This window comes from Microchirus variegatus (genome assembly GCF_963457635.1).
Source record: "Microchirus variegatus genome assembly, chromosome: 17".
NCBI classification, from domain to species: Eukaryota; Metazoa; Chordata; class Actinopteri; order Pleuronectiformes; family Soleidae; genus Microchirus; species Microchirus variegatus.
In genome coordinates, this window is record NC_139818.1 from 18,803,867 (window position 1) to 18,830,244 (window position 26,378).

General features: G+C 41.5%; 1 protein-coding gene across 3 annotated transcripts; it reads left to right on the forward strand.

Annotated features, from left to right (window-relative positions):
* Positions 1 to 435: 435 nt before the first annotated feature.
* LOC310938976 (KAT8 regulatory NSL complex subunit 1-like) lies at positions 436 to 26,345 on the forward strand. Of its 3 annotated transcripts, XM_083903633.1 has the most exons (16): positions 436 to 456; positions 1,003 to 1,082; positions 6,332 to 7,790; positions 17,114 to 17,255; positions 17,459 to 17,542; positions 18,375 to 18,484; positions 18,877 to 19,018; positions 19,671 to 19,836; positions 20,212 to 20,367; positions 20,811 to 21,023; positions 21,310 to 21,467; positions 22,175 to 22,299; positions 22,408 to 22,465; positions 23,240 to 23,352; positions 23,435 to 23,687; positions 24,585 to 26,345. In XM_083903633.1, the coding sequence occupies exons 3-16, from the start codon at positions 6,400 to 6,402 to the stop codon at positions 24,795 to 24,797; spliced, it is 3,324 nt and encodes a 1,107-aa protein (XP_083759759.1). In that variant the 5' UTR covers positions 436 to 456; positions 1,003 to 1,082; positions 6,332 to 6,399; the 3' UTR covers positions 24,798 to 26,345. The 3 variants fall into 3 exon arrangements, with proteins under 3 accessions (XP_083759759.1, XP_083759758.1, XP_083759760.1); XM_083903632.1 differs by lacking the exons at positions 436 to 456; positions 1,003 to 1,082 and adding an exon at positions 3,375 to 3,695; XM_083903634.1 differs by lacking the exons at positions 436 to 456; positions 1,003 to 1,082; positions 17,459 to 17,542 and adding an exon at positions 3,375 to 3,695.
* The last annotated feature ends 33 nt before the right edge of the window (positions 26,346 to 26,378 follow it).

A 26,378-nucleotide genomic window follows, 5' to 3' on the forward strand; every position in this document is an offset into this window, starting at 1 on the left:
GAGTAAATGTGCCTTCACCCAGCGACAGTGTCAACTTGTGATATGCATTGTTGTGTGCAAATCTGCGGCTCATCTCTGAGTAAAGTCCCACGGCCAAAGCATAAATCATACTGGGATTATTGTAGTTAGTTTGGGTGAAAATACATGAGGCTGGGCTGCACGCAGCTAGCATACGAGTAGTGCAAACAACAGTGTTGTAGTGGCACGACACAAGCAGTCATTGATGCATGGTCGGGACGTTTGTGGGGCGTAATAATTCTTTAGCAAAGGTAAACAATGCATTTTGATTATGAAGTTTCATGCTTTGAACTTTCGTCCACATTTCCGCTGTACGGGCATTCGCTAATATTGACAGGCGACTCAGCCAATGGGAAGCCTGACATCGCAACGCCGGCCAATAGCGAGGCGAGGGCGGGTTGTTATCAAGTCGTAAACGGTTAGTAACAGGACAAGCAGGTAAGATTTTTATCTTGTTATTGTCTCAAATTTAGTAAACGCTCCACTTGTCATTGGGAAAACACCAGTTCAGTTTAACCTCTGGCAGTCCAACTTTAGTTGGTCGGATTTTTAATACACTTTCCTGCGAAACGTGCAAGAGACGGGAGCCATTGGGAGCTCAGGGAGCAAAAGAAGCTAACTAGCCCTAGCTTAGCCCATTAGCTTCGCAAACGCTAACCCCGTCAACTAGCGTTAAGAGAAAGTACTCTTAATTCATCCGCTAAAATCACCCGCACTGCAATATCCACGGCACAGTCGCCAAATAAACTCATTTCCTTACACGCACTTGAATTGCTACGCTCTGTATTGACACTTTTCAACATTTAAAACTTTTTCATTTTAAATGTTCAGTGAAAAGTAATATTAGCCAGCTATGGTTAGCATGTCAGCTGCACGAAAACCGCTCAGGCTCACTATTGCGGAGCGGAGTTATGTGATGAAATGTGTGTGGGGGGATCTTCAGAAAAAATTATTGTAACTATTTTTGACTCTCTTTGTTTTTAGGTGCCTTGTTTCCACGCGTGCCAACTGGAATTATGGACCAATGGATTATTGAATGGATTAATTTAACAATGGAGTTAAAGGTATTCCTAAAAGTCAATAATGAGTATCCGGTTTATAGGTGTGTGGATTTCTGTATAATCCTCTTAATCATCATCAGATGATGAGTACAAATAGCCAAAAGGAGTTGCCTTTTCAGGTTCATCTTTAAAGGAGCAGAACAAGCTCTATTGCTTGAGAATTAGCTATTCAACAAAGGAGTAAAGGTTATTCCAAAAATAACAATTCCTATAATGTAGTTATTGTTTGGGCGTTGAGGATGAGAGAGCGAGGTGAGTTCCACCTGTGGCCGGGGATGACTGCAGCTCAGGTGCATGACCACTGGACACGTCCCTTTTGAGGTATTTTACATCTTGGATAGATCACGTATGCAGTTACCTGCCAAGGCATGTGTGGGAATTCCTCTGAATCCTCTAAGGAGAAGTCCAAGGATGTTGCTAGGAGCAGGAAAGCTTGTTGAGCCAGTTGCCACTGTGCCCTGGAGCAGAATAACAAAGTGGATGTGTGGATGTTTTTTGTTAATTTCCTGTTGAGCAGACAAGGATAAATGCCCGACATTGGAGAACTATCAGAGATGGGAGCTATGAGTTCCTGATATTTACACTTGCACCCCAAGACTTTTATGGAGATGTCAAATTTGATCTAATTTTAAACAGTGATTATGCAAGACCTGTAGGAAATAAGTAGTATGCATTTAAATTATTTAATGACATTATACAAGCATCTTTGATTTACATTCCTCTCATATCTGGGATGATGAGTGTATATTTGGAAGGCGTTTATTCCTTTATAGTAGTTTGGTGTCCCTAAACAGCACAATACTGAAGTGATGGATGCACATTAACAGCCATGCAGATAATAGCGCCCTCAAGTGGCCATTGACTGCAACTTCACATGGTCACGGTAGCATGGACGTTGTAGTTCCTGTGGAAAGTGACATGAGACAAGCAGCTCTCTAAAAAGGGGTGAACTCATCTCCTGGAATGTCTTGGATAAACAGAAAGTAAATTGAGTCATATTTTATTATGTTACTCAGAGCAGGGTTTCCCCTGTTAGCTAAACTGTGTATAGATATCAATTTAACACCACAGAGAAGACCGTTTACGATGTTATTGTGGTCACATAAGTCCCATAATTATCTCTGAAGCAGATTATTATTAGTATTATTATTATTATTATTACTACTAGTGCAGTACCCACATCTGGAGCTTCTCAGCAGCACATGGACTCGGCAGCAAATCACACGTTTTGTTGCTCAAAGTCACCAAAGGAAACTTGCCTTTAATTACTTTGGCGCCTGTCAAGCAACAGGATGGGACCATGCGGACAGACAGACAAATACTGTAGATGATCCTTGAAGTAGTAGAGAGATTATTATTATTATTTATTAATAATAATAATAATAATAATAATAATAATATAATTTAGTATATAGTATAAAATGACCTTGTTAGTTAAGTTATTAATTGGAATGTTCTGCATGCAGGTAAGCAGCATTTAGTTTAAAAAAATATATATATGATATAAAAATAAATATGGGGGGCAGTATATAATATATACAGTATAAAACAAGTTCTTCTACAAGAAAAGGCTAAAACCTGGATGAGCAAGATACCCGAGTCATGCAAATTTCCTTTAAATTTGCAATTAATCAAATTACATAAACCCAGATATGTTGTAACCAAATATTGGTTTTGTTTGTAGTCCATTTTTCTATCAAATGTTAAATAATTTTAGCTAAGCATGTGATATTCAATTACTGAATATAAAGTAAAAATTACCTAATATTATCCCCACATTTTTTTGCCATTGTTCTCTAATAGTTTGGACTCTATAGTGGTGAAACTGGATTGCTCCCTTTGTGGTATTAACAGACTCTTTAAAAGTCTCAATTTCCCGAGGCCTTCTCGTTATAGCAGCTATAATATAAACAGTAAAACCAGCAGCACGTTTACAATAGCCTGTGTCTTCACAAGTGCAGGATTGACATTGTGCTGTGTTTTGGAAGACAATGCCCTCCTGTGGTATCTTCTTTTGAGCTTTTTTGCCGTTTCTTATCTGCCCTTTACTCTGGTGGTGAGTATGAGAAATGTCTCCCGCCTACCAGCGAGCAACACACACACACACACACACACACACACACACACACACACACTGCACTTCTATGTTTGTCAGACTCAAATCCGAGGGAGCGGAGCTAGCCGCCATTTTCTAAGCGTCTCTCCCTAAAACGAGAGAAAAAGCCCCGCGTCAAACTGCCATCTGGACTACATTTTGCGCACTGGGAATCTGGATTTTTTGCTAAACTGCTATCGTACAATCGCCTACATTTGAAGTGACTGGGCTAGAAAGGACCGTTTTACGGCCTTGACTTACATTCGCTGTGGCGGCGAGGCGAGTTAGCTGCCGAGAAAGGTGTAGATCGTTGATTCGCCCATTGCCTGAATCCGGAACGAACCCGAGAGGCTCCGTGAAGCGGGCCGCTTTTGGCAAACTGGCAGCGTTTTTTGATTTATTAATGGCAGAGTGATCGAACGGATCCGTGTTTTTTTGTGTTAGCACGTTTGTTTTTTTCCACCATAAACTGCAGGGGATTGTTGCCGAAATTCCCTCGGATAGTGCAACCTCGTCACGTGGTAGGTTCCTCCTTTTTCTTTGTTAGCGAGCTAGCTGGACTGGCAAGGTCTACTCCCAACTTCTCCGCTTTAGACAATCTGCATTCACGGTACACACCGTTTCGCTAGCCACCGGTTGTGAACCGAAGTAAAGCAAATGATTGGCACCGTAGATTTACAACAACAGACTCCCTCTGTTTATTTCCGTAGTCTCATTGCAATGCACACCATGTCTGTGCTCTGCGATCGGTCTTACAGTGCTGTTTGGAATAAGTTGTGATCAAAAACGAGGGGGTGTTTCCTGTTATTGTTGCTAAAATGTCAAACTACGTTGTTAAAGATAGTGCGTTTCGCTTGCATTTCGGTGCGTGCGTGTTTTTTCCCGTGGCTTTTAACGCATAATATATTATACCCAGGGCGTTATTGACTTGAAACTATGAGGTGATCTGTGTTACGTAGCCAGTGACTAACATGTTTACTTGTCTAACGAGGTTTGCGTAAAGCCCAACGGCGTCTTTTATAGATAAAGTCTATATAAAGAAACCATTGAGCCGCGGTTCCGAAGCGGAAATGGTATATAAAAAAAAATGGGGCATATTGTGAGGAGGGTATGTAGCGGATTCACTGCAGTTGTCTTATGGGAACCGCACGCTATCTTGTGAGCAGGTTGTGTTTCTTGCATCAGCAGCTTTCTCCAGCTAACGTTAGCGTGAAGCGCATTAATGTGCACGCAGTGTACAGAGTGACACGGTTTTTATGAGATCTCTATCTGTTGGTTTCCGTGGGTTAATGTCGTGGTCGTTGGGCTGTGTTTTTCCGACGCCGCTTCAGTGACACAAACACACCGCTCCTGAATGGCTGCTGTCCGCTCGTGCTATTGAGATATTGTGATATAACGTAATTACACTCGTACACGTCCACTACAGCGGGGGTGGTGGTGGTGGGGGGGTCAGTTCTATATTAACACTTGTTTTTGTAAACATCAGGAAGACATTTTGGCGATTATGTTACGGTTGGATAATGCTAGATGTGGATATTTTTTTGTCGCATATCCATCGAGCAGTTTACAGGTTAACTAGCATCAGTGCGCGTGCGAAATGCGAGTTATATATTCTCCGAAGTTGGTGACTTATTTTTGCGCTTATTTAAAATGATCATGTACGGTGTGTTTTTGAGCGAAATGGGCGTTTTAGGTAGACGAATCGCATTGCATAATCTGCTTCGGAAATACCAACATGGCGTAGTGCGCGCTGACTAGAAACTGCGGTGAAATACTGAGCCCCCATTCATCTGACTCTGCAGACGATACGCGGAGATGCAGCTCCCTTTCATCTTCTGTGTTGTTTAAAGGGAGGATATGTTTTAACTTGGGAGGATATGGTGGCAATCGGCCTGAAATATAGCTAAACCGTACTAACAGTACCTCATGTAAACCGCTTAGTGGATACTGTGGATTCTTTTACTGATAGTGTTCCTGTCATTACTGTTTTGGAAATGGTGGCTATTAAATATGTTCAGCTTAAATAAACACATGAATGTAGTCAGGATGACATCATGTGCTTTGGACTAATGCTGAAGCCTAAATCCACCTACTTACACAGCCTTTGTAGAACCCTTCTGCACACTGATTTACCAGGGCATATGTAGGGCAGTGGGGTTTGGGCAATTTGCATTATCTTCTCTCCTTTCTTTCCATGTCAAAAATAAATACCAAAGCTTGCTTTTTATGTTAAAGAAGAGTGCAATGAATGCTTTATCTCTCATACAAGATAAAAGGTGAAGTAGGGGTTATTCATTATTAGCATATGATTTTGTTCAGACATTTTTTGTTACTAATATTCCATGTTATTGTTAGCATCTCATCCCCAAGGTCAATGGATATCATTATTTTCACTTTCTAAATGTGTCTTTGATGGACTTTTCTAACAACTGAAATGGTCATGAAGATACATTTATGCTGTCTTAGATGTTTCCTTAATTCACCTGAAGTGTTTTTCTCAATTACTTTTATAGGATCATTGTAGCTACACTCAGAGCCAGCAGGTCAACGGGGCATCCCTTAATTTAATCAGGCATTTAACCAGATCAGTTTTGTACATTCACTTGGTTTTTTTTGAGGCAGTATATTTGATTTGTTGTTTAACATTGGTGTTAGTGCATGCTCAATTCTTAAATCTGGTGCCAAATGTTTGAAAAGTGGTACTTTGTTTGGGTGGAGGTTAGTAATTTTCCATTCGCTGCACAGACTTACAGAACCTGTAGTGCAAGTACATGTGTGTTTTTGTTTGTTTTGTTACATATAAGAACAACTTCCTATCGTGTTCATTTAAACCAAGTTAATTTAATTTTAAGAAAAATACTATCAAGAAATATGTTTCACATACCAAATATTATGTTTTGAACATTTGAAATGTGCAGATTCCAGTTTTGAATAGCTAAATATGTTTGGGCACTATTGATGCATGTTAAAATACACTGTGTAGTGTCCGTCAATGAGCAAGGATGTGAATGATAATTGGTAATGGAAAAATAACTCCACCCAACAACCTCCCGGGACATAAAGGATCAGAATTTGATGCAAAAATGTCAATGTGTGCTTGACTTTATTAGACTTGTGTTTAACTTCTTTTCTTATGTCCCGTCTCTGTTCTTTCCAGGCTGTCCTCAGGTGGGGCAGTAAGCGGGTGGTGTGGAGCAGGCCGCGGTGCCCGTCTCTCTGCACTGCATGGCTGCGATGGCGCCCGCTCTCACCGACGCCCCAGCCGAAGCTCACCACATCCGCTTCAAACTGGCTGCCCCATCCTCAAGTCTGTCACCGGCCAGTGCTGAGAACAACGGCAACACCAGCAACATCCTCATCCACAGCAGCGGCCCCGCTAAGTGCAAGGCCGTTTCCGAAGAGTGCCCTCTTGATTTTTGTGGCGGCAACCAGGAACAACAGCAGCAGCAGCCACAAACAGACTCCATTGCCCAGGCCCCGGCCCTGGGCAAACTCCAGCCACTGGTGGCTTCTTACCTATGCTCTGATGTGACACCTGTCCCTTCAACTAAGGAGTCAATCAAGCTACAAGGAGTCCTCATCAAACAGTCTGTGTTGAAAAGTCACAGGATACTGCCCACTTCCCTACTCAACGGCGGAGACTTCCTGTTGAGGAAGAGGCAGGCAATTGAACTCTCTGACAGCCAGCTCAAAAGCCTCATGAGTGGCAGCACCAACGGCGGCGGCCAGCCCATGGCACCTGTCAATGGCCTGGCCAAAAAGCTGGCCACTATGTCGAGCTCTGGCTGCGTAGTGGCAGTGAATGGTGACAAACCCTCTGCCACCACAGACCCTCAGTCACAGAACCTGTCCTTAGACTCAGCTACCTTATCAGGGCATATCTCGGTGAAAGGAACCCTTAAACAGAAGCATTCCTCTGGGCTTTCTCAAGGTACAGATGGAAAAAATGTTGAACCATCAGTGCTTCAGTCTGCTGCACTTTCCCCCTTTCCCCATGACAACCCCAACTCAAATGAACAAGTGAATTTAGAGGAGGCTGATTCACACGTGTCAGTCAGTCAGCCTCAGGGCTCTGATAGGGAGAAACCAGGTAGTAGCTTGCAGGGACCCCTATCTTGCACACCTGCACCACAGACACCTCTACCCTGTAGTTCTTCCTCGGACAGCCTTGATGCTCACGTTAGGGAGCGCACACTTCTCAACAGCAGCCGCCAAGCCGAGATCGAAAGTCGGCTAAGGCGCTTGCGCAAACGTCTGCAGGTGGTACAGGCCAAGCAGGTGGAGCGTCACATTCAGCAGCAGTTAGGTGGCTTCTTGGATTCAGCTCTCAGCCGGCTACTGGCTGGTAACCGCAAATCTGAGTCAACAACCCCCACAGCTACATGGAGAACTGGACGCCACTCTTCTTCGAACAGCAGAGATGGTCTCGGTCGCTTCCTGAAAAGTGGCTCCATGCCCTTGGAACTGGAGAGGCTCTATCTAAGTGGAACAGCCAACCTTCATTCAGCAGAAGTCGCCTTTGACTCAGATGTAACAGAAAGCAGCTCTGGAGGGGACTCTGACCTGGAGGAGGAGGAGCTGGCAAGAGTGGACATTGAACAGCGACATGTCAAAATGTAAGTAAAAGTGTGCTGTCACATGAAGCTTATTGTGGTTGTTTCTGTGTATGTATATGTACGCCTCATTTTGTAGTACTGGATATTTCATAATGTAAGAAGTATTTAGGGTCATTTTGTAATTGTGTGCACAATTGCACATTGGTCTATTACACATACCAAGTAGTTGAATACTTGTCACCTTTCCATGGTGTTCAGTGCTCTTCAACTGCTGTGAAAGTCCCTGTATTTCTAGACCCTGCAATATGCTACTCTGGTCTAGCAGGTGCTAATGACAATTTTAACTGCCTGGTCTGCCTCACTAGTGGTTGGGTCAAACTCCAGGGAGGGGTAGATTTACCATTCGCTCGTAGAGCATGTACAGTTGTGTGGGCGGTATCATCCTGTGGCGAACACTCCTGCTCGAATGGACTGAAAGTAAAAAGCTCTCTCGTCACACAGTGCTTCCTCCTGAGAGAGCTGAGGCTGAAACTGAACGTTCTGTTTATCTGCAGAGTGAACAAGTGAGCACCCACAGAGCCAGTGAATGTTTTGATTTAAACTGAAACCAAGAAGAAACATAGAGTTGTTGTTGATGGTGGTTTGCAGAAGATGTGGGTTTTTTTTTTTACATGCTGCCTGTTGTGATGTCAGGTTTACCACAGCAGGAGCTTGCAAACCTATTCCTTGGGAAGTTCACGTCAGAGTACACATTTCTGTGTCATTAGTTTTTGAAAGTAGGCAAAAAAAAAAACACAGCAGCTGGGCCAGCAGTGTTAATGGAATTACTGACCTGTGTAGGATTGGGTAGATTATTAACAAAGCAGATGAGAACACTGATTTATTTATTTTGTTTATTGTCTTTTACTGTGTTGACTTTAGACCTTTGACCTAAATATCTTCATAACTTAACTGGAGGCATGTGTATATTGCTTGCATAATTTAAACATTTCAAAATATGGTTCTATGGGGTATTACTTGTATATTCACTGAATAATTTTGATGGTGAAGGTATAGTACGTTATATTAATGAGGCTGAGTTTTGGAGCAGTTTGAGATATTGATAGGTGGTCATGTGTAGTTTCTGTAAACTTCAGCTGCTGGCAAAGATTTCTTTAAATTTGTTAATTGCCTTTTTACTTATTACTTCAGATCTTAAATTCTATTTCACATCACTTCTTTCAAAACCTGAAATCATGTTTTGTGTTCAGCTGGCAGTAATATAATTGTATCAATCAAGTAAAATCTAGATTCTGAGTGGGAAAGAAATGTAGAAACAGTATCATATCAAGTGTATGGTTAATGTAAATAAACTAAATTATTTCATTTGCTCTGTTAGGGCAATTTATATAAAAGATGACTACCTGTTAAAACACACCACACAAGATGTGTGTGTGTGTGGTGTGTGTGTGTGTGTGTGTGTTGCTTAGCAATGAGCAGCTGTGATGAGCAATTCTCAGCAGGCCTTTTTTCTGTATCCTATTGAAAAACAAATCTGACAAAAAATATAACAATCTGGCGATCAATTATTAATTGATCACCCGAAAATAAACACATTTATTTACTACTATGAAATGTTTTATTCATAGTAGTTGTCTAGTTTGTTACATTACGTTCATGATGACATTAAATAAAATTGGCTGTATAATTTTCTAATAAAATTAGTGATGAAATACAATGGTGATAAAACACAACCATGTACATTTATGGGCTCAAGGTCATTTTCATAACAGAAAATGCCATAAATGTTTCTTTTATGAATACCAGATATTGCCATCTCAGATATGAGTACCAGATTAGGAAACATTTGTTGAAAGATGTGTTGTACAATATCAGACTATATATATTTTACACCCATAGGAATTATGTACATTGTATATAATGTTGTTAATGTTCTGATTTCAAATAGTTTTTGATTGTATGCACAGGCCAGCTCAACCAATTGTATCCTTGTTCATGGAGCGCTGCAGTGCCTACATGTAGTAACATCTGGGAGAGAGCATCTGTGCTAAAGCATCATGTTCAAATTACAGTCAGGGTAGGACAGCTCAAGTCAATACATCGGTAACATGATTTGTAACCAAGTCCAACAGTCCTTTGATAAGCATATGCCAAACACATTCAGACAACCAAGTGAAGATTCTAGTATAAAATAATTATCTCATGATCATCTCTGCTCCTAAACAGAGCAGCATCCTTGTCCTGCTTTTACCCTGAACACTTTCCATTGGCTAACTTTCTAACATTCTAAGCATTTTTGAAGGATGTATAGCTTCATGCAACCGTGGTAACTGCACGGAACAACTTGACAGCGTGGGAAAAAGAGGTCATCATAAATGGACATAGTGTGTAAAACATTTCTGATATTTAATTTGAAAATGTGTTACTCATGGACTAAATCACTGCTAGCACATTCAATAAAATAGTTAAGTTCCTTATTTCTTTCAACCCTTAGAAAAGAAATTCTGCCAGATCAGGTGCTCTCAGTACAAATGTATGGTTAAATGCAGTGTATGTGATGATAACAGTGGCTCAGGATCCTGTTTAGCCTCCTAGACATGTTTATACCTTATCTAGATGTTCATTCTATATACCGCACAGAAGTGTCTGTTAGGTATTAATTCATTATTAAAGCATCTAGTCGTCTACGGGCAGGAATTAGTGATTTATCAGTGTCCACAATCTCGGTGTTGGAAATATGGAGATGTGTTTTTCTCTCTAGACACGTTAAATGTCATTTTCCACTCATAAAAATAGCCCAGACCTGAGAACACTTAATCGTGTTTTATAAGAAGAGTGAGGCTGGTCTCTATTTCTTGCTAGACTACACAGCAAAGTAATAACAAAACCGATTTAGACGATGAATTTACACTGATTCTGAATAAGCTGCATTTCAGAGATTTTTAATCTACCGTCTCAAAACCATCCGTTTATAATGATATACATATATGCAATATGTTTGCCAATGCTAACTCACAAAAGCGTGATAATACTCCGCCAGTTCAAGTGAACACTTCCATGGAAATTAAACACTGTCCATCTGAGGCACGAGCAAAACTACCTGATGCACGTTTTGCGTCGTCATCATCATCCCATAACAAGTTCAAAACTGGTTTTCAGCCACCAGCCTTGCAGAGGAAAAACCTGAAAGTGTGTTTAGTCTTACAGAAAGTAATGTGTGTGTACTTATATGTACTGTGTTTATATCTTTGTGAGGTCCAAAAAACATAAAGACCTATCTGTGTGGGGACATTTTGTTTGGGGCCCCACAACGTTTAAGGGCCCTTTTTCAAGGTTAAGGCCTGGTTTTAGGGTTACGGTTAGATTTGGCTTTAGGTTAGGCACTTAGTTGTGATGGTTTAGGTTAGGGTAAGAGGGTAGGGAATGGATTATGTCACTGACATGTCCTCCCTGAGATATAAAAACAAATATGTGTGCGAGTGTGTGAGGCAGAGAAAATAATGTCACATATTCACAACTGATATTTTGTCTTGGTCACCAATTAAAAGCTTACTCCACTACACCAGTCAACACTACAGACAATGTAATGTCTTCTTCAGGCGGCAGCACCTCAATTATTTAACGTCAACTCGGTTGACAGCCGCGTGGAAAATTCCCTATTTGGTCTGCTTGTTTGGATGCAGTACATTGGTTACGACTAATCCTGTCATCCCCGTCTATACTGTAGACGTGGTTTCCCGTATCTTAGGGGATTGGTGGCCAGCCAACATCTGTTGCTGTGCTCTCGTGCTGCAGGACCTTTCTGCTATAGCCACAATGGCCGGTTATCTAGGTGAGGGGTACCACCAGCTTCAGCGTCTTATCTTTTTTGCCGTAACTGCAAAATAACTCTAATAACTGAAGATGCATTATAATTAGTTAAATATATATATCTTGTATAGGCATGCTACATGGAGTACAGGTTGTTCTGTTGAGAAAAGAGTGGGCACAGTTTTTGTTTCTGAGGCAACAATACTACTCACCAGGAGCCCTTGGTTCTTACATAATGGCTCATTGACAAAACAGTGAAAATTTTGTCTTGACAAGCCTCTGAATGTATCCAGCTTTATAGACATCTTGTCTGAAAAACGACAACCATTCCTAGCACATGAGTACATAATGCTTGCATGATCTCCATGCAATAGGACAGTTAATGTGTCTGTCTGCTTGCTGCTTGTGAATCAGGGTAACTAGGTTGGCGGAGACTACAGCATGCCTTTCATGCTTATGGCTCAGCATTACTCTGCAGTTTGAGTAGCTTAGCTCTTTTTTTCCCCTCATTTCATTGCTGTGTGTGTGTGTATTTGTGTGTATAGTATGTGAGCCTCTGTATAGGTTTCTGTCCTGTTTAACACATCTGGATGTGTTTAGCTCTGTCCAAGTTCCTCTACACGAACCCACAGGCATTACATAACCCCCCTCTTTTATGTAATGACTGCTGCAGTTCCCTGACTGAATTTGCCCTCACTCGTTTTTCCTGCCCCACACCCTGTCGGTCTGTCTTGTTCACAATCCCGGCTGCCGAGCAGTTTTTCCCTGTTAAAGATGTGTCTTAACCAGCTGTCGTGTAATACTCCAGCCAACCGTGCTGGTATATTAGAATAAAGCCCAGCTTTCACTACATTTCTGATTTGGGATAGTGTGAAAAGCCGTGACTTAAGACAAAAAAAAAAAGAAAGCCACTGCTTGAATTGTCCATATTCCTGTGACTGAAAGTGAACGGTGACTGACAGACTGACCCCTTTTTTTGAAGCAGGCCTTGTTGTTTTACCTCTGGTCACCACCACCACTCTTTCAAAGGGTATACAGTGACATGGGGACAAAGTAGAAAATGTTGTGTAAGTAAAACAGGTGGCCTTATCAAGTACGCTTTCCCACAATTGAAGTTTAGCATCTGGTGTTCTAATATTCTAATGCGATATCCATGTCTTCAATAGTATAGAGTGACACAGTGCATCCTGAAACTGAAGAGAGCCTGAATTTAGAACGGACTAAAATATCTCAATATTTTTGCATTATTTTTGCTCTAATGGCCGTATAATCTTTTTGATTTTTGTTATCGTGTAATCGTGAAGAGATAATGTAGTTGCCCTTTTTGAACCATTGGTGTAGTAAGGTTTATGAGGTGGTGTGCCAGCTTCTCAATCAGTAGCCGCACTTAACATTTAACTTTGCAGAAATGAGGAGCTTGGTTTAATTAAGGTAAATAGACGGTGCATCAGTGCCTGCATTGTGATAGCTATTTGAAGGCATCTTAAATTAATTGTAACCTACAGTATGTATTTGATATTTCTGTGGTCCGAGGTTATCCTTTGTTGAAGATAGATTTCAAAATCAAGCTGTTCATCTTCTTTTTCTTTAGACTTAGAATTAGAATTGTGAATGTTGAACTTCCTTTGAATTAAGGCTGATGTTTTTTTTATGTAGTATTAGTATATTTCGATTAACATGGATGTTGATCACAAAACATTTCAGCTGGCACATGACGTTACAGAGTCATCTTCGCTGTAGTGGATTATGAGGTAATATATAATGTGTATGTGAAGACACCAGAAACTCATACTTAAGTACTTGGAAAATTGTACCTTGTGCGTATGTATCAGACCAATTTGATGATGCATATGCAACCAAGAATATCTGGAGTATGACAAATTTCCAGAGTTTTACATACATTGATCAATGCATGGTGACCGTTACAATTCTGTCTTTTTTTCTGCCCCCAATACAATTTCAAAAATGCTAAGGATCTTTCCATTCATTCATCTCCCTGCTCACAGCTCTCTCTCTCTCTTACACACAGACTAGCAGGCCATTTGTCTGCTCCTTTTTCTCCACACACATGCATGCAGCCTATATCAAACAGCAGTGTGAAGAACGATGTTCACAGCATGTCTCGGTTTGCAAGCTCAGTGGATGGCATTAGCTTGCTAGCACTCCTCTCTCCGATTGTGAAACACAGACACAGTATCTACATTATGTCCCTCCCTGTTTATTATCTAACAAGCAAAGCACCGTCACCCTTGTATGTAAACTTGCTGCGTGAAAATCCACACTGCATCATGTGTGACCGCAGCATTAGTGTGTTTGTGTGTATGCATTGATGTAACCAGCATGCAAGCCATGGCGCCACTTAATGTGCTTGTAAACACGATACTATGTTTGTGACATTTACCTGCCCATTATTCTTGTTTAGTATGATTTTATATGGGAACTGACAAAAGGGCAACCTTCACATTTTTGTTGCCAGTGCACCAAAACGATTAGGCGCCCCAGCGCAACCAATGCAAAAAGTTAGAAATCATGGAAACTAAATAATTATTTGTTGTTTCCTATCATTTCCTGTCTTTTATGGACAAAACAATTACTCGACTGATTTTGAAAGTAATAGTTGTATATCTATCTATCTATCTATCTATCTATCTATCTATCTATCTTACACTGAATGTTCTCATAGTGCAGATGAAATTAACATAAATCTTAGTAGCACAATTTTATGAGCTACTAACTACATATTGGAAGGTGCAGTATATCACAGTATACACACTTTTTTTTTTTATTATACATGATCATGAATGAATGCACCAGCAAGAGATGTGCAGTTAAGTGTCTGTCTGTCTGTGTGTGTGTGTCTGTTGGCCATGACTGCATACATTATTGGTGCTCAAATGCGTGTTTTCTGCCAAGTTGGTGGAGTAAAGTGCTCAGTGCTGCAGTTACTGCCAATTACTTTAGATGAGCCCTTAACCTGTGCGGTGCATCAATGAAAAGGGTCTCCAAACAGTTTTTTACTGTGCCAATTCATGTCATAGAAAAAATGTATTCCGGTTTTCGATATTAACTGGTGCACAGCCCAGCAGAATATATAATTGCAGTGGTTCTTATGTCGGGTGTCCATGTGGAAAGCACACCTCCTTTTGTGTGTCAAGTAACACCAGAAGGATAAGACGAGTTGCAAATCCAATATTCTGTTGCTGCACGACATGAAAAGTATTGACTGATTAGTCATTACAATTTTAATAACTGTCTTGGAAGTCTCTTTTTGAAAGAACATCACATCATTTGCGTTCAACTCTGTACATTTCCAGAAGGCGGCAGATATGAGGTGGCGGGGTTTGTTGACTGGATCAGTATAGGGGTGCTGCACAACATGCTATGTGCTGCATCCAGAGAAGCACCACAATTGAGAATGTGCTGACAGTCAGGAAACAGTGACGGTAGTGATTGCCACTGGTGCTTTGTGTGTGGGAGAAGGGGGAGGAAAATATGTCATGGATAGAGGGGGGGAATGGAGATCCTACTGTCGGGAGGGGGAGTTTCTTGATGCTACTCAGTGACCCCTCCTCTCCATCCTCTTCCTTTTACTCTCATGATTAAGGTCATTGGACTTTAAATGGCCTAGTATTTTTATTTTTATAAACATCCTGTTTTACATCTTCCTGCATTCCATGCTAGTGATTGCCTTCCTTTTTCCTCCTGTCTGTTTAATGGACCATAGGATAGCTTAGTTTATTTTAATTCATCAAACATGTAACCCAAGTATCCACTGGAGGAGCCATTGAGCTACTAAATATTCCCCTTTAACCTCGAGTTCCCATCAATTCATTATGAGGTCTGCATGCCCTCTTTGACCTTTATGTAGAGAATCTTTGTAAGAAGGCCACTGCAAATATGCTTCGTTCCTGCTTCAGTGTTTTGACAACCTCCACAATGTATACCCAGGCCTCCTTGTCGTAGAGCGCATGAATCTCCTTGAGATCATTTTCCACCTTGTCCTCGGGGACATTCCACCTGGCCCAGCCTTTCTTTGGTGGATCAGTTGTCCACCCACTGCTTGGTGAATCATGGCACACAGCCTCAGAGTAATTTGTGCAGTTGATGGTAGGACACACTTCAAGCCACCAGTGTTGTTTTGAGACGAGCCTCCACAGGGACCTAGTGATGCAAATGAATTGCCAGTGCATTGATCTAATGCACCAGCCATGGGGCGTGTTCAGGTGCGTTGCAGTATTAGTGAACATTCACCACAGTGTGTAAGAACACTTTGTTTTTCCTGAGGATTAAATTTGTACAATGACCAAATTAAATGTTATTAGTCAGAAACACTGCAGCAGTGTCCTTGGTGTGCTGTATTGCATAAAAGTCTTGGTGTAGTCTGGGTAAAGGAACGAATCATGACATTTCTCATTGCACTGATTGGTGGCTGATGTCTGCATCAAAGCAACAATAACTCCTTTCTCTCAGCTCCACAATAAGACAGGATTCCTGGTTGGATTATTGGTTATCTCTCTGTCTGCTGCACTGTTTCCCAACCCAGCCCCACCCCCTCCAGCACCCTGTGGCCTGTAGATTGCTTTTAAAGCCCGTCTGTTCCTCTCCAGGCTGCCAGAGCCTCCTAGTCCTTGTTGTCCCTCTTTTACGCTCTTCTTCCTTCCTATTCCCTCTCAACTCCCTCTCTCCCTGCACTGGCCTTTGTTGATTTCCTACATCCTGGCAGAGGTCTGAAAATTGAAAACAGACGAGTGCAGCGAGGAGAAAAGACTTAAAGTGCAAGGCCTATCTTTGTCTGCCATCAGAGTCACTATTTTCATTGTTCACCCATGGTCACTGCAGCCCATATTTTGACAAAACGGCGCCCTCTGTGGTTGCTGCTGCACGGTACAAGAGCAGACATTTTCCTCTCATGTCTGCCTTTGAAATGCCCATTCTGTGTGTCATACTGGTAAAATGGAGTACTCTGCTCTCAGTTGGTACCCATTCTTTGACTCGGGGTAAAGCAGTGGGATGGAAAGCCCCCTTTAATATGAGGCCTTTACTCATGATCCGTCGTGTCTGATCTCACTGTTTGTTGATTAGAAAGCTTTTGTGGAGTGCCTGCAGTTACCATTGCTGGGAGCTTTGTATAATGCTGATTCACTGACCTCTGCAGTCTGACAGAGGAAATGCTCAAAGTCTCAGTGATGATAATGTACTCGGGGTAACAAGTTTGGGATTTTCCACTGCTGTCTTTGAATTTCAGTTTCAGTGTATTGCATTTCAGATTCATGACAAGACTGCATTTAACACAATTTAATCGCAATTTTATTTCAGTAATATACAATATATAATACATTTTTTTCTTTGGTTTTTTTCCCCTCAAGTGTTCTAGGAAATAACAGAATTTCCAACACCAGGTTCTGTGTCCAAAGAGACATGATTAATTGTTTTTAAATGGCTACCCATCAGCCCAGAACACCACCCATAGACTAATATTGGTTTGCAAATGATTTAGTAGGCATTTCCAGATTCTTTACATTTAATTACATTTTTAATTAAACTCATATTCACACCCTCTCTCTGACCCATAGATGGAAGCGAGCAGAGAGCCGTTACACTGTGGAGAGGGCTGCAATCATCAGCCACTGGAACTGGCTCCAGGCTCACATCTCAGACTTGGAGTACCGCATCCGACAGCAGACCGACATATACAGACAGATCCGTGCCAGCAAGGTCGGTCATTACTTTTTTTTGGGTAGTTAAAGCCATGTGTGGAGCTGTGTGTATGTCTGTTAATACGGGTCTCTTTGATGTGGTGACTCCTGTAAACCGCACTTTTGTCTTCATGAAGACTTTATAATGGAGCCGCTGTGGTTTTTCCCACTCATTATTTAACGCCGGGGTCTAAATCTATAATTTGGATCTTGAATCCTTAGGGCTTGGTAGAGTTGGGAGGTGTTGCCCCCAGTGCTGTGCCTGCAGGTGGGACAGAAGTGAAAACAGAGCCTGCCAGTAGTCAGGTGAGCATAGTTAAAGTCCACAGAGGGGTGTGTTTACTTGTACTGCTGCACCTATCCTGCCTGTTCAGGCTGAACATATGAGCAGTATTAATAATGGGCAAAACAAATGTGGTAATACAATAACAGTTGTGCAACATCTGTTCCACATTTTTGTCCCATGTACTAGATGGGAAGACATTATAAAGACATATTTTGTAGTAGTTTCTTTTGCTACTATTGAGAAATAAACCACACCTTTACATAAAAATAGATTAAAATATAAACTGGCCTTTATTCAGCTCTTTAGTTATCGGTAAATAGAATCTGTGGATTGTCCTTTTCATTTTATAAGTAGAATGTATCATAGGATGAACTCGTTGACCTGAATTGGTTGCGTTTGTTATCTAAATGTCTGTTTGACCAATATACAGCTGCAGGTGTGACCTCTTATCAGATGGATTATGTTCTGTGGATTAGTCCTAGTGGGTTTTCACGGTCATATTCTTAAATTGTTTATTCTTTAACAATATGAGCCTGTGTCATCTGTGATGCATATTTGAAACGGTGAAAACAGGATGATGACCGATAACATGAAATTGTGCTCATTGGTGTTAATACTTATGAAATAGGAGTTCCTATTTGTCGTGCACTCTGGTGACAGTGCAAAGTTTGTTTCTCAGCTTTGGAAGACCTGAATAATTCAATTCCGTGGCAACAGGATAATTCAGTTTGCCTGTTGTATAATTTCCTTTAAATAATCCTGTGCTCACCAAGTGCTGGTGGTCGGCTCGTGTTCCTTCACCAGCGAACACGAGGTGTAGTCTCACTGGCTTTGTCTTATCTGTCGATGCAGGATGTTGGTTCAGAACGGCTGGAGCACACAGGCACCGCCCACGTCACCAACACAGAGGGCGGCCCTTGGAAAGGTCAAAACGGTCAGCCAGTTAACGGTGTCCTCAGCAGGTACGGTCCATAATGATTACCTTGATTTTGTGACGTTGCTCCTAAAGCACAAATATAACATTAACTACTTCCACCCACGCAGATGTAGAGATTTTAGTTGCTCTAGTTTAGTTGTTTTTAACTGTTTTGTATACAGTATTCTGCAAAAGTCTCAGGGCACTGATGCATCGATGTGACTGAAAGTTGGCGTTGTATATTAGCAAGCTGTCATTGAGTTTAACTCATGCAACTTTTGTGTGCTATATTCAAGCATGTCTTGAATTATAATGGCCTTAATGGTCTTTTTCACTGCAGATATTTGTCAACCTCTCTAATTAACTTGATAAGTAGTATTGCACACACATTATGATGACGTGTAGCCTTATTCGCTCTGTTGGGCTTTCTAACGACAGGATGGCAGAGAGTGCAGACGGCAAGCGGCAGCAGTCGTCGGCGAATGACGGCACATGCGTGGCCGCGCGGACGCGGCCGCTCGTCAGCTGCCGAAGACGGCGGCTCATTCAGCCGAACACTGTGCCCAACCTCAACGGCAAGGTGCGAGTCATTGTGTGTTCGTGGAACGTGTGACTGTTTCAAATTGCCTCAAAACATCTCTGTACATAATTTAATGCACATTTAAGAGCAATGAAGTGTGTTAACAGACAAGATTGTGTGCTACCAGGCTGCACTGACTGAGTAGTTTGTGTGGTTTGTAGCCTAACTACTAACTAAACAAGAGAGGGCTGACTTGTTCGTGAAAGTAGGGCATCTTCCCTAGAGTCAAAATAAAGAAGACTAATCACCCATGTGACAACTCACAAGTTGTAGTTGAGAAAAAATTGAAACATAAGCCAGTTCTTGTTTGATTATGTATTTAAGGCTTTGAAACACTAACGTCTTAATGACTGCATTTACAGTTGTATGTGAAGTGCAATTATTTTCATACTGCAATGAGATTTTGTTGTCATTCCAAGATCAGCACTTATTAGTACAAGTAAAGCTGTTTTCTTAACTCTGATCTAATGTCACTGCTCAACTGGTTTCAGCCCAAATCAGACGCTATATATTTGCTTCTTGTTGAAGCAACAATTCTGTAACACGTAATTAATACTGGGATGAGTTATGATACGCTGGCATTTATGGTTAAGGCTATTAAACATGGAAATATTTTCTATGTAGACTTGTATTAATTTCTGTGTATCCTCAGGCCCAGAGAAGCAGTTCTACCCAGTGCAACTGCAGGGTAAACCCCAGCTGTGTGATGTGCGGTGGCCGGCCCACCCCCAAAGAAGACCCTCAGTATGAACTACCCACCCTGGAACGCCTGTCAAGACTGGATCTTGGCATCCACCCCATCCTCTCCTTCCCTGACGGTCAGTGCCTCCTCCTCCGTTTACTCAGCCATTTCCTACTCCACATCCAAAGGGGAAGACAGACAGGGAGTGGTCATGTAGAGAATTCTCCTAAGGAATTTCTTAGAAGACATTTTTGGTCATTTACTCAATTGTTTTGTAATTCAGTGCTGGGGCTGCTTGTTGGTGTTTGTTTTCTTGGTGAAGGATTAAACTCTCAAAGTTGTCTTTACAACCACACATAGTGTCCACGCCATTGTGATTTGGTAGTGTTCAACTTTAGACAGCAAATATGAAATACTCAGCCAAACGCTGTACAATTTTTGCTGCACGGTGATCAATCTTCATTACCGCGGTGTCTTCAGGTGTCCTTACGCGTGTGTGTTTCTGCCTCAGACGTTTGTATAGGTCTGCGTCTGCAGCAGGTGATGAAGAGCCAGTGGCAGACCAAGTCTCTGGAGAGGAGCAAACCACTGAAGAAGCTCTCCCTCAAACACAAGCTGTCCTCATCCAAAGAGAAGCACAAGTTTGCCAACTCACTTATGGCAGTCAGTAAGTACATATGTGACTGAGTCACAGACCAATCCTTTTAACCTATTAAACTCACAAATAATGAATGATCGCACAAACATGTTTTCCATGGAATTGTGAAATCTCTACTCATTAAATGTTTTTATCATCTGCTTCTATTCATGGTAACTTTATTTTTGGGGATGTTTTTTATTTCATTACACAATGTTTCCGAGTAATTTTTGCAGTGTCATGATACAGAGACAGTTGCTGTCCTGTCGCAACTACATGTTCAACTTTAGTAATGCTGACCTTTGTTGATGTTGCTGTTCTGTGTATTGCAGTGGTGAAACACAATTTTCATAACCAATGTTTTTTTTTGGGACATTTTGTTTTTATCTCAAATGAACCTCAAATGAAAATCTCTGCCAACCTTTTCCACTTGTCATCTAATGTTAAATCGTGACTGGTTCCTGGTGTTGCAGGACTGGGGCATTATAAGAACCGTGCTGAGAAGCCGAGGACGGTGGACAGCAGTGTGGGCAGCAGCAGCAGTGCTCTACTGAACACGCCCAGGCTTGAGGGCCAGGCCGTGTGCAAGACCGAGCGGCTGCAGGCTCTCTCCACCTCCTTAGGGCCCTATGACAAGAACTATAGCCGCAAGAGATTGAGAGAGCCCTCGCTGGATAGAACTGACAGTGAGTGTCTTAAATAAAGGATGCCCCTGGTCAAACACGGAGTTGTAAATCTGCAGGAGAAAGACATCTATTTAGTCTTTTTAATGTGATATTGAAGGCTCCCTGGAATGACAAATGGGTCTGAGTTGTATTTATTTCATAGCTCTTCTGCCATTTTTGAAGGCTCGCATCACTTAACGCTCAGTATAGATATGCTGCTATAAAAAAAAAACCTGATGAATTTGCCAAGGCTCAAGGAAAATGAACAGTCCTCCTAAATCCATCTGTCTCCTCTCCTCTCCTGCAGCCTCTCCGAAACTTTTCATGGAGTCATCCAGCAGCACCTGCCCGACCCTGACCAACATGCACTCGTCCCTTCACAGCCCCCTGACACGGCAGCTGTCCACGTCCTCGGAGAACAACATGCCGCTGAACTCCAGCAGCCAGAGCGTACCCAGTACACCTGTAAGGAGACGCTGGACTTTGTTTATTTTACCGGCTTGTCTTGTTATCATCTTCAGTCCAGACCCAAAAGTTTGATTAAAAGCATATAAGTGTCTAATGGGTCTATGACTCAAATGGCCAGCATTTGGGGGTTGACCTATTGTTTAATAACTCAAATGTTGATATTTTGCGCACTTAAATATTATCAAGTCATTGACAGAGCAGTCATTTAATCCATGTGGTGGAAACACACATTCTAACTGGTAAAATAGGTTCAGAGTTGGAAATGTGCTTAATGAAACTCACACGTTTATTCATCAAAAGAGTTGCAAAATACTTAGGAAATATAGTCAAGACATTGACAAGATTAGAAACGATGATTTTCAGCTGTGATAACATCATTGCACAAGGCTTTTCAAGGGTTTTCTAATCATCCAATAGCCTTCTAACAAGATTAGAAAACACAATGTACCATTAGAACACTGGAAATGGGCCTCTATACACCTATGTACATATTCCATTAAAAACACAGACGTTTGCAGCTAGAAAAGTCGTTTACCACATTAACAATGTATAGAGTGTATTTCTGATTCATTTAATTTGATATTTATTGGAAAAAAGTGCTTTTCCTTCAAAAATAAGGACAATTCTAAGTGACCCCAAACTTTTGAACGGTATTATATATCGTTGAAACCATCAAAGTAAAGTGTTGGTCCTTCCTCTCCCAGCTGCAGCCCATCAAGAGGAGGAGAGGTGAAAGCTCCTTCGACATCAACAACATAGTAATCCCCATGTCTGTGGCGGCCACCACCAGAGTGGAGAAGCTGCAGTACAAGGAGATTCTCACACCCAGGTAAGACTCGTTCACATTCTCATTTCAGAGAAATCGTTTCTGACCAGCACTGACACAGTCGTACTCAAACCTACTTCCTGTACTCACACTTTCTTTTTTTGCACGTAGTTGGCGAGCAGTGGACGTCTTCTCTCAGCCTATAACTGAAGAGGAGAACGAGCGTGAGGTGAGTGTTTACTGCCACTGAAGTGTGGAGTTCATTAAACTCTACCATACTTCTGTCTTATATTAGATCATATGTATTCTCTTCAGAGCAGCCCGCCATTTTTAATTTAATTTGGAATACACTGAAATGAATGAACAGTGACACCCGGTGGTTTAATTTTGATATGTCATTTTCTTTTTGTGAAAGGTGCAGTGTGATAAATCAACTGACATTTTTTTTTTATGAATGATTAAATAAAAGCAGACAGGATTTTGGCATGAATACTTCTCATTACCATAACTCCATAAGACCATCTGTGATATCTAGAAAATTCAAAAACTATAGAGTGGATACCGGAAAGCAGAGAAATAGAGCTTTGTACCCAAATACTTGTCACACATTTGTGACGTCAGCTTATTTCTTCATTATATATTAAATTATTTAGCAGTATGAGACTTTGTTTTTTTATCTTTGTTTATAGTTAAATTGTATGACCTGTTTATTTGTGTTGTTGTATTTTATTGTTTGTTCTTAGGTCTATTAGGTCACATGTGTATGTTTTATTTATTTACCTCTGATGTACAGCACTTTGTTTCAACTGTGCTTTATAAATAAAGTTGGATTTGATCTTGATGTTATTTACCAGTAGATTTTAAGGCCCCTGTAAAAAAATAAATAAAAAAAATTAAGGTTATGATTTAATGAAGTAAAATTAAAATCTTAGCTGTATCATATATAAAACTAAACATTTCAGTCCCTGATTTCTGTGTCCTGATGTTCTTGCGTTGTCTGTAGGTGGAGGACCTGTCAGACGCTGCATTCATTCAGCACCATCAGCCCTACGAAGATCAGGAGCGCAGTCGCTGGACATGGATGGCCTTCGCCCCTGCGAAGAGGAGGGGCAGCAGGTCACTAACCGCCGCAGTCACACGCTCATATTTGACGGCAGTCTGTACGTGTGCAATCTAAAATAACGACCTCGCTCCTCAGGTCGTACAAGTCTGTCGACGGGCGAACGACGCCGCTGCTGTGCGGCACCAACCCTCCCACGCCTCAGCCCGCGTCCCCGGACCCCGGCCACTGCCCCATGCTCCACGACTACAGCTACGTGCCGTCGCCCATGAGCCCGGCCAGCCCGGACACCACCTCCAACCCTCACACGCCCTGCTCCAAGGACTCCCATCGGCTGCTGTCCAGTGAGGACACGCGGTGTTCGACGCCGGACTTCACCTTTGAAGAACGGGTATGTGCAAACGGTCACGTAGCATGGAACCGTTTTTTGGTTTTGACTGTTTGATTTTTTTTTTTTTAGTTTACTGTAAAACAGTCTGACAATAAGGAAACACATCTATATGAGGACTTTTTATGGTGGATTGAATGATTAACCTCTATGATCTTTACTGGCTTTTTTATGTGGATCATCTCATTTTGGGGGATTAGTTCTAACATCAGGATTTGTTATGTTTATTGGACTTGACTAGACAGGGAAACTCTTAATTCTGTGCACCATTTACATAAAAATCTCCACATGTCGTTGTTAGTTTATTTTATAACTGCGCGAGACATTTTAAATCCCCTTCAACTGTAAATGTCAAGTAGAACAACTTGATACGTGCGGTTTATTTTTGGATTCTCAGCGGTAGAGATTTTGTGTACGTGTAATTCTCTTCATTGCAATGTGACGCGTTCAGATTATGAATATTTAGTTAATTCTCGTACGTTTGGGGTCACCTATACAATTTTTGTGTGTTTTCCATTAAAAGTCACATTTTTATTCATCAAAAGTGTTGCAAAATGAATAGAAATTATAGTCAAGACATTGACAAGATTAGGAATAATGATTTTCAGCTGTGCTAGCATCATTGCACAAGGGTTTTCTAATCATCCAATAGCCTTCTAACGCCATTAGCAAACACAATGTACCATTAGAACACTGGAAATAGGCCTCTATACACCTATGTACATATTCCATTAAAAACCAGACGTTTGCAGCTAGAATAGTCGTTTACCACATTAACAATGTATAGAGTGTATTTCTGATTCATTTAATGTTATATTCATTGAAAAAAAGTGATTTTCCTTCAAAAATAAGGACATTGATATTGAAAGCTTGAGTTTTCACATTCTGTGCTGTTTTCAGACGGTAGCACCGTGGGAGCGCCGCTGCTTCCCCCTGCCAGAGGATCCAGTCCTGGAGCCCGAGCCCGAGCACCACATCAGGCCTAGAATGCGCAGCATCTCAGGTTGTCGAGCCACAGCCTATGTACGTTTAGATTCGGACGACATGGATCAGCCTTGCGACGAGGGCTCCAACGAGAGCGGCTCCAAACAAAAGCCCCCTGCCCACCGATGAACCGACGGACAGGCCGACGATCCGATCCTGCCGCCCCACAAACTCGCCCGCCCCACTCACCCACAGCTCCTCTCTGGCATTAACAAGCAGAACCTCAAAGCAGAATAAAATATTATGATGGGTTCCTGTTGTTTGATATTCAAACATCAGTCTAATACTTTTCACAGTTTTTAGTGAATATTATGGAGATAGAAGCCTTTCCCTACACTTGTTTTTGTCACAGGAAAAAAAAGGATAAATGTTAAAAAAAAAACTAAAAAAAAAACACACAAAAAACGTATAAAACAACACGTTACAAAAAATGATTTCTGTAGTAGGCTAAACAATGTACATGGGGGCTTAGTGGTGTTTCATATGTGGCGTGTACACTTGTAGCGCACTATGTAGCGGACTCCTCAAAATATGGCCAAAGGGTGTTTTCTATTGACTAGTTTGCTTGTAATTCCCATGTACATTTTTAGTGGAGTGACAAATAACACAAAAAAAAACACAAAAAAACACAACCCCACATCCCTCCCCCCTCATCCAAATAAACAGGTACATTTGAGATGTGGCCCCTCCTCGTCCCTGTAGAGGTCATCTGAAATCACCAGAGCACTTCTCCAACTACAACAGTCTAGTTTTTGTTGGTTTGTTTTTTCTTTGTTTGTTTTTTTCCATTCCTGACATGTTTTATTTGTATTTGTTCTGCCTGTTCCAGCATAATGACACATTATTTGTGTTTGAATAGTAAAATCATTCCTTTACCGTCTCTTTTGGAGAGTGTCCAGCTCCCTTCTCATCCCCCTCTGGCTCTTCTTCACTCTGTTCTGTTTTATTAGAGGGTGATGGCGTACAGGACTGGGGTGTTTCTTTTTTTTTCCGAGCACTTGCCCTACAGAAAAGCGCTGCTGCTGCATGCTGGAAACCATGCTAATGTTAAGTCTTATCATAAGAGCACACAGTTAAGACGTATTTGGGGAGGGGGGAGGGGGAAAGGAATTTATCGCAGGGGGGGATTATTTGTACTCGTCTGTGAATCCACTTCCTTTTCCTCGGTCATTGCTGTAATACAAAAGTCAAGATTGTGGCAAAAAATAAAAAGATAAAATAAAGCAGCAACACCCTCCGTTGTTTCTGGTCCAGCTTGAACCCTGCACACATTTCAAATGTAGCAGCTCTTAGCGCTAAGTCACCTCCCCCCCCAAGCTCAGGTCCTTCAAATTAAGGGAAAAAATGTTCTGCTGTTAAATAGCTCAATTATCAGATGAATCAGATCCAGACGACTCTCTTTGCAGGATAGGATTTCATTGTCATACAACTTCACTCTTACCCTCTCCCCTGTCCCCAACCCCAATTGCTATGCAAAAAAAATCTATGGTTGTTTCATTTTACACCTCTCTTTATGCCACAGCCATTCAATCACTTTTGTTTTCTTTTGTAGTTAAGCGAGATGTCGATGTACCTGTTGGATTGTTGCAGCAGTTAACCTAATCAAAAAGCAGAATTGTTTCTTCTTTTTTTGTAAATAGTACCATTAAAACATTTATGTTTAACTTGGTGCAGTTGTCGTGTTAGGAATTTTGTGTGCGTGTGTGTGTG

What these genes read in the sequence shown, in the direction of transcription:
- LOC310938976 (XM_083903633.1), top strand. Translation starts at nt 6,400, where the DNA reads ATGGCTGCGATGGCGCCCGCTCTCACCGACGCCCCAGCCGAAGCTCAC. An exon ending in GACAGATCCGTGCCAGCAAG is followed by an intron (nt 17,256 to 17,458) that starts GTCGGTCATTAC and finishes TTGAATCCTTAG; the next exon opens with GGCTTGGTAGAGTTGGGAGG. An exon ending in CTCGCTGGATAGAACTGACA is followed by an intron (nt 21,024 to 21,309) that starts GTGAGTGTCTTA and finishes CCTCTCCTGCAG; the next exon opens with CCTCTCCGAAACTTTTCATG.